The sequence below is a fragment of the Carex rostrata genome, chromosome 9 (assembly GCF_964058835.1).
Source record: "Carex rostrata chromosome 9, lpCarRost1.2, whole genome shotgun sequence".
Lineage (NCBI taxonomy): Eukaryota > Viridiplantae > Streptophyta > Magnoliopsida > Poales > Cyperaceae > Carex > Carex rostrata.
In genome coordinates, this window is record NC_135926.1 from 7,323,904 (window position 1) to 7,335,497 (window position 11,594).

The 11,594-nt window shown below is 32.1% G+C and overlaps 1 protein-coding gene across 1 annotated transcript; it reads right to left on the reverse strand.

Annotated features, from left to right (window-relative positions):
- Positions 1–7,996: 7,996 nt before the first annotated feature.
- Positions 7,997–10,757, reverse strand: LOC144559176 (protein NDL2-like). Its single transcript, XM_078308158.1, has 11 exons — positions 10,498–10,757; positions 9,991–10,090; positions 9,816–9,913; positions 9,633–9,721; positions 9,305–9,365; positions 9,118–9,204; positions 8,933–9,010; positions 8,796–8,852; positions 8,636–8,691; positions 8,409–8,544; positions 7,997–8,220 (listed from the first exon to the last, which is right to left on the reverse strand). The coding sequence occupies exons 1-11, from the start codon at positions 10,555–10,557 to the stop codon at positions 7,999–8,001; spliced, it is 1,044 nt and encodes a 347-aa protein (XP_078164284.1). The 5' UTR covers positions 10,558–10,757; the 3' UTR covers positions 7,997–7,998.
- Positions 10,758–11,594: the final 837 nt, after the last annotated feature.

Sequence of the window (11,594 nt, forward strand, 5' to 3'; positions counted from 1 at the left end):
TAATGAAAAAATAAATCGTTATCCTTACCTGTCTTTTCGAATACTGTATGGGTCAGGTAAACGGATAAAAAAGTGTCATTGACATCTTAATTTGTGTTTTTGATATAATGTTTTTCAAAATAAGAAAAAAAATAATGAATACAACTAATTTGTATTATGAAAATATAATAAAATATAAAACTTTATTGTATCATGTATCATCTTCATAGAAATACCACCGTGATGGATTCGATAGAAGATATAACCCCTATGCTTGGGTTAGAGCTCCCAATTAGGCGGTTGAGCTGATGCTAGCTGGTGGTTGTTTAGCGTGCTTATTATATGTTTGGTTTAGCATGCTTAGTTTCTGTTTGGGTTTTTTAGTGTTTGATTTTTGGCTGGTTTGTTATGTGTACCAGTATGTGTTTGGTTTGGCCTAACTGAGGCTTTGTGGTACTGTTTTTAGTTTGTGTACTAGTTTGTTTTAGTTTTTGTAACTGTGCTAGTTCCAGTTTTTTGGAACTGGTTATAGTAAGACAATTTGATTTCTAATAAAATCAGTGGGAAAAATTCATTTTTTTCAAAAAAAAAAAAGTATATATATATATATAATTTTCTTTTTAAAAATTATATTATACAATAACATGTAAGATAATGAAAAAAATTGTTATCCTCACCTGACTTGTACTCAATAAGGTAACGAAAAAACTTTTTTTAACCCTTATCCATATTTTTGGATACGATATGAATCAGATAAACGAATAAAAGGATGCCATTGACACCCCTGTTTATTGGTCTCTCCCTACCTACTGATCAGACAGTTGCCAAAAAAAACTTAATTTTTGCAGAAATAAATTTGCTGTGATTCTTCAGGAATCACAGGACCCTGCTATTTCAAATCTATCCCTTCATTTATTTCGAGATTGTACACAGAAAACTACTGATTTTAAAATTTGTACATTTTATAAAATAAAAGGTTGGATTTGGAATAGCAGGTCCTGTGATTCCTGAAGAATCACAGGCAGATTTATTTCCAATTTTTGCAGGAGAGTTATTGAATACTCCCTTTCACATTAAACCTCATAATAAGAATTTTTTCACAGGTATGTCATGTTACTTCCAAAGTTTGATTGGCCAGATATATAACAATAAATGCTTGTCACGAAAGCAGTCATGATTTTTTTTTTTCTTATCCAAGTAATAGCACTTTGCATTTAAATGTTAAATCTATCTTCCTAAAATGGCCAACAAGTAGGAGTTCTGGCATCTTATTTTCTCAGATTAAATTCGAACCGTCTATTACAAACCATTATGGATTTTAGTGATAGATATTATAAAATCATAATGTGTTTTACAATTAGAACACAAACAATTCAGAATCTGTAAATCCAAAATAAAATAGCAAACAAATTTAAATCTTATAGTTTTGAAGTGACGGTACTATTAGGCCGAAGTGTAAATCCTATTTTTCAATGAATTTCTTCAGATGTAATGATGGAGACCTTAAATGATTTATTTTACTTCTGAGACAACCTTTAAAACCAATATATTTATAAATAGCAATTTGAATTTTTTCATTAAAAATTCAGATACCTATTCATCTATTCTTCAACTTTCATTTAAAACTATTAGTTCTTTAGTAATTAATCTTGTAATCTGTCTTGTTAAAACCAATCAGGTCCGAATATTCCTCATGTGGACAAAGTTTTCTACATCGTTTGATTAGTTTGAGATTGATCATTGATAGGTGTATTTGATCATAGGGGCATAGTAGGTATCTTAGTATCCTACCATGCAGAATGAGATCTGCGTTGTCCGTTTTGACATTATACGAATCTCAAAGCGGACTCTCTATAATTCAAATAGACACCAAAATTATTTTGAGGAGGGTTCAAATGCCTCCATTTTTTGTGTCTTCACCATGTCTCCATTTTTTAAAACTTTAATAATTCAAAATTTAAAACTTAAAAATCAAAATAAAACCATTGGATATGATCTACATCATTTTATCTATGCACATGTAAAAAATTATGGCATTTCAATTTTATTTTGATTGTCATCAAGAGCTTGTAAAAAATGCACTAATTTGGATGATTTCTAGATGTTGATTTTTGAACTTATTGATTCACATAAAAACAAAATTGAAATGTCATAATTTTTTATGAGCACATAGAGAAAAAATAACATAGATCACATCTAATAGTTTTATTTTGACTTTTAAGTTTTAAATCTTGAGTTATTAAAGTTTTAAAAAATAGAAACATGATGGAGACACAAAAAATGGAGACATTTGAACCCTCAATTATTTTAGCTCAGCTGAAAATTATTCTATATGGTACGATACCGCAGGGTATCAGGAGAGCGGTATTTATTGCGCCAGCTTGGGAACAGTCACAAGCCTGGTACAACTGTGGGCCCGGGTGGGGGCAGCATAATCATGGGGCGTTGGATTAATCTGTAAATGGATTGGATTAACCTAACTGGGCTTCAACCTCAGCGAATTGCGTCAGAGAGCAGTTTCAATGAAATCAGGAGTCAACATCAGCGATGCTCTATTGTTTCAATAAAGAAATAATCCTCAAAGCACAAATAGACATTTTCCTTTTACTTGAAGCACAAAATATACATGACTCTCCCATTTCACTTTTTTTTGACATGCTGTAGTAAGAGTTGTTGTTGTTACTATCATTATCATCATCATCATCATCACCAACATCATTGTTATTGTAAATTCCTCCATCTAATATTACATATTTACATTGTATATTTTTTCTGACTTTTTATTTCCCCATTTTAGGATCTGGTGTCAATAAAATAAGGTAGAGGATTAAATAATTCTAAGAATTGGAGCCACAAGAAACAACTCAAATTTGAAGATTATAAGGACATATCTATATTTTTAAATTAATTGAAGCATACAAAGTCTCACCTCGAATTTCGAATATCCATAAAAGAAGTAAAATGAAATATTCACATAGCATTCGAAATAGGCAAATAGCCATAACACTTGTATATGATCATTTTATAAAGGGGACTGCTATATTCAGTGCAAAAATTTAATTTTTGAGAGCAGAGAGAATTTTTGCCTTCTATATACCAGTTTTGCCCTTCTTAATAACCTTTCTATTACTTTCCTTCCAATTAAAATCTGCTTTAATTAGAAAAGTCAATAACCGATATCAATTTTTCTCATATGAGGAACTAATACTAAAATATGTACTTAACCAATAAAAAGAATCAAAAGATCACAGGATTCTCATGGATGAAATTATCCTGATTATTTTTATTGGTTAAGTAGTTCATATTTTTTTTTCATTAATGAATGTGATTCATCATCAGGGAAATGTTGAACTTACTAGTCTTCTTTAAATTGTAAAATCTAGTATGAATTTGTATTGTTGTCTCTAATATATGTATTGTATTATGCCTTGATAGTACTAATTAAGCAATTAATTATTCTGTTTAGCAATCACTAACAATTTTTCTTATCCAATTCTTTTTTAATCTTGGGTGTTTATATTTACTGTTTTTATTTCTGATTGGCAGGTTATTATCTCCATACAGTGATAGAAACACAGCTTGTAGTAGATACTTGAGGAGAAACTTTTAAAATCAATGTACTATTAAATCTTCTACTATCATAAAAGAACTACCTTCGATGTTGATAAATAAACTACTGTTTGCTAAATGCAAATGGATTATAAGCCTTTTTTTATAAAATAAATATTAAAAGAGAACTATCTTCATATGCTGCTTTTTTTTTTACCTGGAATAGGCATAATCCTATCCCATAGTATAACAGCTAAATAAGTTCGTAATACCTAGTAAGGCCAAATTTGATTGTTGTCATATTTTTTATTTTCAAGTTGTAATAAAATGAAAAGGAAATTAAGGTACAATGAGAACAATTGGGTTTATAATTCCATTTCAGAGTAAAAGATATCGCAACTTAGTTGACTCTATTATGCAACATTAATATGGTGTTGCAAATTTAAGGACTGTTGAGATAATTAGTAATTAGAATTTGTCAAATATACATGATTACCGAAATAACAAAAAACCTATTAAAAAAGTATCATGGTGGCTCTTTTTCATGTAATTTTTTTTTATAATAGGAAGGTTATTAAGAAAAATTGGGACCGGTTATTAACTTTCCTAAAGTAAAGCATATTTTAATTAGGAGCAAAGAAATAGGAAGGTTATTAAAAAGGGCAAAACTGGTATATAGAAGATAAAATTTCTCTCTGCTCTCAAAAATTAAATTTCTGTCCTGAATATAGCAACTCCCTTTTATAAATTATATCCTTTGAGGGTACCAAATTAAGTTCCAGACGTGCTTATTTTACTGAGTGACCCGCAGATAAAAATGCAAGTTTCTTTTTTCTTTTCTTTTTTTGTAAGATCAGTGGAGAAAAAAAAATGTAAGTATTATATTTCACATTATGTAGAGCACATAAAAGACCCAACAGTTTTGCTGGAGATTATGTTCCTCCTAATTTGGGTTACTCTATTAATTAATATATATAACAGCTGCAAACTAGTTCAACGAACAAGTATCATTCAGGTATAAACATCTGTGATCTGTCATAAGACATTTTTTTTTTTAAATAACGATACAAAACCCATAAACAAACACTTTTTGAAATTTCAGAAGGCGCTGAAAGCTGTGAACAGTTTTTCTTATTTTTTATGATTCAAAATATAATATAAAAACATGTATGATTGCATGTTTTTTCCAATACAATAAATAAAACCATAGTATTGCAACAATTCCTTTAAATATCTTTGAAGAAAATCGTAGTAATGCTACGGTCACTTTTATTTTTATCCAGTATGCCAATCATGTCACGGAAAATCCGAAATTAAAGGAACATAGCAATCCCATGGTTCCTTAGGCTTATCAACTCTTGCACTAAATATTCTAAATACCGTACCTTTACTATTGTGTCACCTCACGACTCACGTATCACGTCAATCAATTTGAGATCCCTGCTAACACTATATCATCCCTCACCTTTTGCTATTATTTTCTGAAGGGATTCTTGCAATGCCGGGTAGGGGCGGAACTAGAAAATTAAAATAGGAGTGGCTAGATGAATACGTGTGATGTAATTTCGTTCTATGAGGGGGACGCTAATTGTAATAATATTTGTAAATATTAAAAAATTTAAATGATAAAAGTGAAAAATTTTCAATTCATAGAATGGCTTAGTCACTTTGGGCTTGGCTTGAGTTCTGTAACTGATGCCAAGTTCATTTAACTTTTAGATTTATGTGACAAGATTATTAGAATGGATACATATTAAATAAATAGTTGTATTGCTAATTTGCTACGATTTCTTTGAAGGTTTCGAAAAGAACCGTAATAATATTATAATTCCTTCTGTGCAAAGAATACCATAATCTTATCCTTTATTTTCAAACTAATATTCATATTGCCAAAAATAAAAATAAAAAAATAAACTGAGCTGTGAAGGTCCCTATCTACACAACTGGACTTGTACAGCAACCTACAAATCTACAATGTATGTACTCAAGACAAAAATAGCTACCTAAAAATTGCCACCTTGGCTAGGCTGTCAAGTGCCTAAAAAAAAAACCATCCATAGCCTAGGTCAGAGGGAACAAGCCAATGCCAAAAAAGCACGCTTGCCAACTCATAAAGATACTGTTTCCGGGCATTCTATCACAAATAAATAAATGAAGGTAAATCATGAGAACGATATCATAAAAAAAGAAAAAGGAAATCATGATACAACCTTTAAATACTGTTATTCTGTTATAGAGATATGTATAACAAGCCACTCATAGGTGGGGTCGTAATTCGTAAAGCGCTGTTCTGGTACAACAGGCCAATCACTGTAAACAAAATATGGGGACCTGAAACAATTGACAACGGAGAAGTCGCCCAATTTTATTCAGAATCGACGTGTTTGCAACAATTGGCTGTAATGAAATATGTCTGACCGAACGTTTCAGCGATAATAAAACCTTTTTGTTTTCAATTACGATTAATTAATAATATCGCAGGCACTTCACCTACCTCTGAAAAGGAGCTTTTAGGTGAAGAATAACAAAATAAATTGCTGCTGTCCATGTAGATGTGTAAGATTTTGCAGATTATTAATGACAGGTGTCGATTTATATTTGAAGGACGCCTTCTTTTAGAACAATTTGAGGAACAGACTGGACTTCAGATAGTTCAAGTCTGTCCAAAGTCCAAACAGACTTCAATCTATCTGGAGGAGAAAATTAGAACAAAAACATAAACTTTTTTGCGTTGACATTGAACCAGCTATCTTGGAAACTAATAGAAATTTGACGCGTAAATAAAAAAATATAACTAACTTTTTTTTTTTTAATTTGTTCCAAATCAGTGTTTGTGCTGATTTATAGATGTTGGCTAAGATCAAAGTGGTATGATCAAAATTTTGATACTACTATTTTATTTTTGCAATTTTAAAATTTAAATGAGGGTTCAAATGCCTCCACCATGTCTTCATTTTTAAAAGTTTTAAAAACTCAAAATTTAAGACTTAAAAGTCAAAATAAAATCATTAGATATGAACTGCATCATTTTATCTAGTTACATGTAAAAAGTTATGACATTTTGATTTGAGTGAGTCTATGGTAATATGCATATCACGATTTGGCACCGTGCTATGGCTCTTTTTTCGAGTTTTCAAATCCTAACGGTCGATCCGAACCGTTCATCTTGTTCTCCATATTAATATGTGTTTGGAGACCAAATTTTTCATTTTTTGAAATTTTTTTACTATATTTTTAGATTTTTTGAAAATCACTGTTTTTGAATGGTCCAGAATTTTCAGATCAAGTGATTTTCTAAATATCTAAAAAAATAGTAAAAAAATTTCAAAAAATGTAAAATTTGGTCTCCAAACACATATTAATATGGAGAACAAGATGAACGGTTCGGATCGATCGTTAGGATTTGAAAACTCTAATATAGAGCCGTAGCACGGTAACAACCCATGATATGCATATTACCATAGACTCACTCTTTTGATTTTGTTTTAGTTGTCATCAAGAATCTGTAAAGAACGTACTAATATGGATAATTTATAGACGTTGATTTTTGAACTTATTGATTCACATAAAAACAAAATTAAAATGTGATAATTTTTTATGAGCACATAGAGAAAATAACATAAATCACATCAAACAGTTTTATTTTGACTCTTAAGTTTTAAATTTTTAGTTATTAAAATTTTAAAAAATAAAAACATTTGAATCCTCAATTTAAATAGTTGATAAGAAATGTTCAAATTGTTCTTCACATTAAAATGTAATTGGAGACCAAATTTTACATTTTTTGGTGCGATACAAAAGAAGAGCGCCAATCATAATTTGATGAAAAAGGGAGGGGATATAGTACATGTCTCGGGGGCCAACACGTCCTCGATTTTAAATCAGCCATTACAAATTAGTTTTGGTAAAAAATCATGGCGCAGAACATTTGCGCCAAGAAGAAGCAACAATCATTTTATTGTTCATCATTGCTTGGGGCTGTCCTTTTGGATTATTCCGCAAATAACGCTTTACAAATAGTCACAAGGATCATCACCACAGGTTTCAAGCCTTCAAGGGTCACAACGAACCCATAATTATGTAAAAGGACGGGTACAAACAAAAAAAAATGGACAAGTTGTGAATGATAAAAGACAGCGCATCTACCGCCCCTCATCAGAAACATAATTAATCATCATTGTTATTGCTATTTTCTTTTTCCTTAATTCGTCAGTTTGTAAATAAACAATGGAATTTACAGGTGTAATCTCTACACACACAAAAAGAAGAAGAAAAACAGAACAAATTGAATCCGAACCTCACACAACCCCCTCTCTATTTCCATCCGTACCCAAATTAATTAACAAATTACACTTATCCACATCAAAATTGGGTTATTTAATCCACATATATCAGTAGACACAAAAATGAATTACCCCTTTCTCCATTTTTCTTTCTTTTTTCGAGATTTTCTTGATTGGCTTGTTCCACTCACACCTGGAGAGAAATGCGGGTCTTGATTGGCTTGAGCTTGATTCCCATGCTCTCAGGAGAGAGAAGCTCAGGAGAAATACAATGAGGGCTGAGTGGGCTCCGAGGGCTGCTGCTCCACTGGGACGGCCGGTACAACCCATATCCCATCAGGAAATACTCAAGTGGTATCACCATTGCATGCGGTTGTTCCTCTGTCACCAGGGATCCACATGCCTGTACCTGGACACCAGTTGAAGCTAAAGTTCATATACACCATCCTTCTTCTTTCAAAGAAAATTCATGATCCCATCTTATTTATTTGATTTTGCGCACACAGCTTGTGATGTGTACAATATAATAAAATTTTCATCTTTAACTAAGATAGAAATACAATTAAGCTCCCAAATTAAGATGTAAATAGAAGTTACCTCAACTAAGGCACTATATCTTGGATCGAGTTTAGAGGTCATGTGGATGGACTCTGCATGAAAAGGGGAGTTCCCTCCAACAAATATAAGTGTTCTACATTCTAGCTTTTTCAATGATTCTGTCAAGTCCCGTCTCCTACAAAACCAACAACAGCTGTTGTTTAGTTGCACTTGCAAAACATACAGGAAAATTTTGAACTGCTTGGAAAATACAACAATGTACTTACCCGTTCATTGATTGAAGGAACTGCCAAACATTAGTGCCGTATCTCTCTTGTAACAACTGCCATATCATGAGAATTATCAAAATTGTGCTCCCCTCTCAATACATAAAAACTTTATATTTCAATACTTTTTATCAAGATAAAAAGGTTATAGAGCACTTACACTTTTACAAGCTTGAACTATTTCGGATTCAGGAACTTGTGAATTACCACGTACCTCCTGTTTTGAAACTAACAGATTAAGTTAAAGAGGTAAAACGGCAAACAAGGGGGCAAACAATTGAGATTTTAGTGTAGTACCTTGCTGAAGTATCTCTGGAGTAAGCACTCCATGATTAAGCCAGACATACCATAATAGTAAAGAAGATTTGACATTACCTGCAAATTGCATTGGTTTATAGATCCAGTTAGAGAAAATGCAGTATACAATAAAATAGTTTTGTCAAGTATCTAAATAATATAGATATAGGGATATGTTTACATACTTTGTTATACAGCCATTCTGTCCAGGAAGGAGCTTTACATAGAGGAGAGACAAGTATTAGACCATGAACCCGATGCCTGTATTTTGACTGTATTAAAAAGCAATTAAACAGTTAGTTCTTATGATAATTAATACGGAGGAAACAAAATTGGAAGTGCAAGTGAAGCTGGCTTAAATAATTATTTTACCGCAAAAAGAGTAAGAATATAAGCCCCAGCTGTAACTCCCATGCACATAACCGACCCCAACCTAAAGAAAAATCAAAGCAAACACAGAAAACAAAAAGGTCAAGCATACAATTTGAAAGAACCTTTTCAAAACTTAAAACATATGTAACCTAGCCTTTCAAAAAGACCAAAGAATAAAAAAATAATCCCATCTTTCACTTTCCCTTAATTCTGGTACACAGAAATATAATGTCAGAGTTTCACCTAAGTTTCCTCCTCAAGAGCTAAATTGATATTTTAAGGATTTCTAACAGTAGAAAGATGTTATGAAAGAATAAAAATCAATTACCCGAAATAATCAAGTACATCTGCAATTTGGTCGGCTAGGTCATCAACACTCAACACAGGATAATCTGATGGAATTGGAGCTGCTCCTAACTGTAATAATTATTGGCAAAGTACATTAATAAATAAGCATTTCAATAAAATTGATGAAATTTTGCCTATTACAAGAATATGGAAATTTACAGACCTCATGCCCTGGAGGACTTATATGATAGATACAAAAGTTGTGAAGAAGTAAAGAGGCAGCCTCTGGACAAAATAGTAATCCTTGGAAACAAGACATATCTGCTCAACCAACAATATAGAATTAATCATAGAAATAACAAAATTACTATTAGATGGTGCTTAAAAAAAGAACTTACAATTTAAAGCTACATCAGGATATGTGATTAAAGCGAGTTTGTCTTGATCTCCATACACAGCCACTGAAACGGGGCCGTAGTTTGTTTGAATGTGATGCTCCTGCATTAATTAATAAAATTCGACGTTTAGCATCCAATTGAAACAAAAAGAGAAAGGAAAATGGAGCATTCTTTCTTTCAGGTGTAAACAAATTAGGCACATGGAGGTCAGGTATTCAGCTGAGCTAGTAATCTGATGAATTTTATCCATATAATAATTCAATTACTTTAGCTAGGTAATAAACTAAACAAAACGAAAAGGAAAATTCACATTTCAGCGTCGATGCAACCTTAGACATGCAAATTGGAACGAAATAGAACCAAATGCACACAATAATTCAAAGTTATTCAGCCTTCGTTTGAGAGGTAACGGAGCCTCACAAGATCCCAGACTCCACACAGAAAAACAGTACAATGGGGAAAAAGAGAAACCGACAGAGAAAGAACGGGGAAAAAAATAAGAGAAACCTGTCCGCCAAAGGAGATGCGCTCGACGTCTATGGAAACAGAACCGCTGGAATCACCCATCGGTGAGCGGTGGAGGGAAAGGAGGTCGGCTCTCAGGGAAGGCAAGGTAAAAGAGAGTCTAACCTGTCTCTCTCTCTCGCTTCGATTCGCTTATATAAGCAGCGTATCTTTTTTTTAACCTCACCGACGAATTCGCTTCCTTCTGTTTCACCCCCGCTGAGCTCACGCTAACTGCGAGTCAGCGAATCCAGCTCAATCCCGACTCGCCACGGTTGCTAAATACTTTGTTAAAAGTTGCAATTTTGCATTCGTAGACCTGTTAAGATTTGTAATTTCGTATTTCCTTCCAGCAGACTATAGTTGGCATTGGCAAGGTCCAGTATTTTTTTTAATGTCGCTGTTCGCGAGATGGACGGACATCGATCGGTACGTGACAGTGTTAAATGTTATGCTGTGGATAAACAAAATTTAAACATGTACTTTATATTCTATTAATTAATGTATCTCTGAATGACCTGTAGAAACGAAATAAAGAAATCATCATGCCAGCCTACCAGGTGTTTAATTAAATTCAAATTTCAACTTTTCAAGCAAATATATAATCTCTAAAATATTATAAAAAAAAAATTGAACAGCTAGAATGTCCATTTCAAGTTTTCGGACTTTTTGAAATTTTGAAATATCCCTTTCTAGATGGTAAGGATTGATTTGGCTGACAAATTAGATGTCTAATTTAATATTATTTGCTTTATTTATTGACTAAATTAATATTATTTACTTTATTTATTGACTTTTATGGCGAAGAGTATATATAAAATATTTCGTACAGATTGAATTGATTAGTAGAAATAAATTATGCACAATATTTTTTCTTAATTAAAAGATATGTAAAAGAATGCATGCCTAATTATGCATTTATTATCCTATAAATATACCGCTACATATTTTAACACCCTCCTCCAAGACTAGTTAATTATATCAGTCAACAAAAAAATATCAAAAGTTAAAAAACAGTTCACAATCCACTTAATTGGCCAAATAAAATGAGCGTGGACTACAAGTGATAAATTTGACTAGTTAATCAGGTCTGAGACATA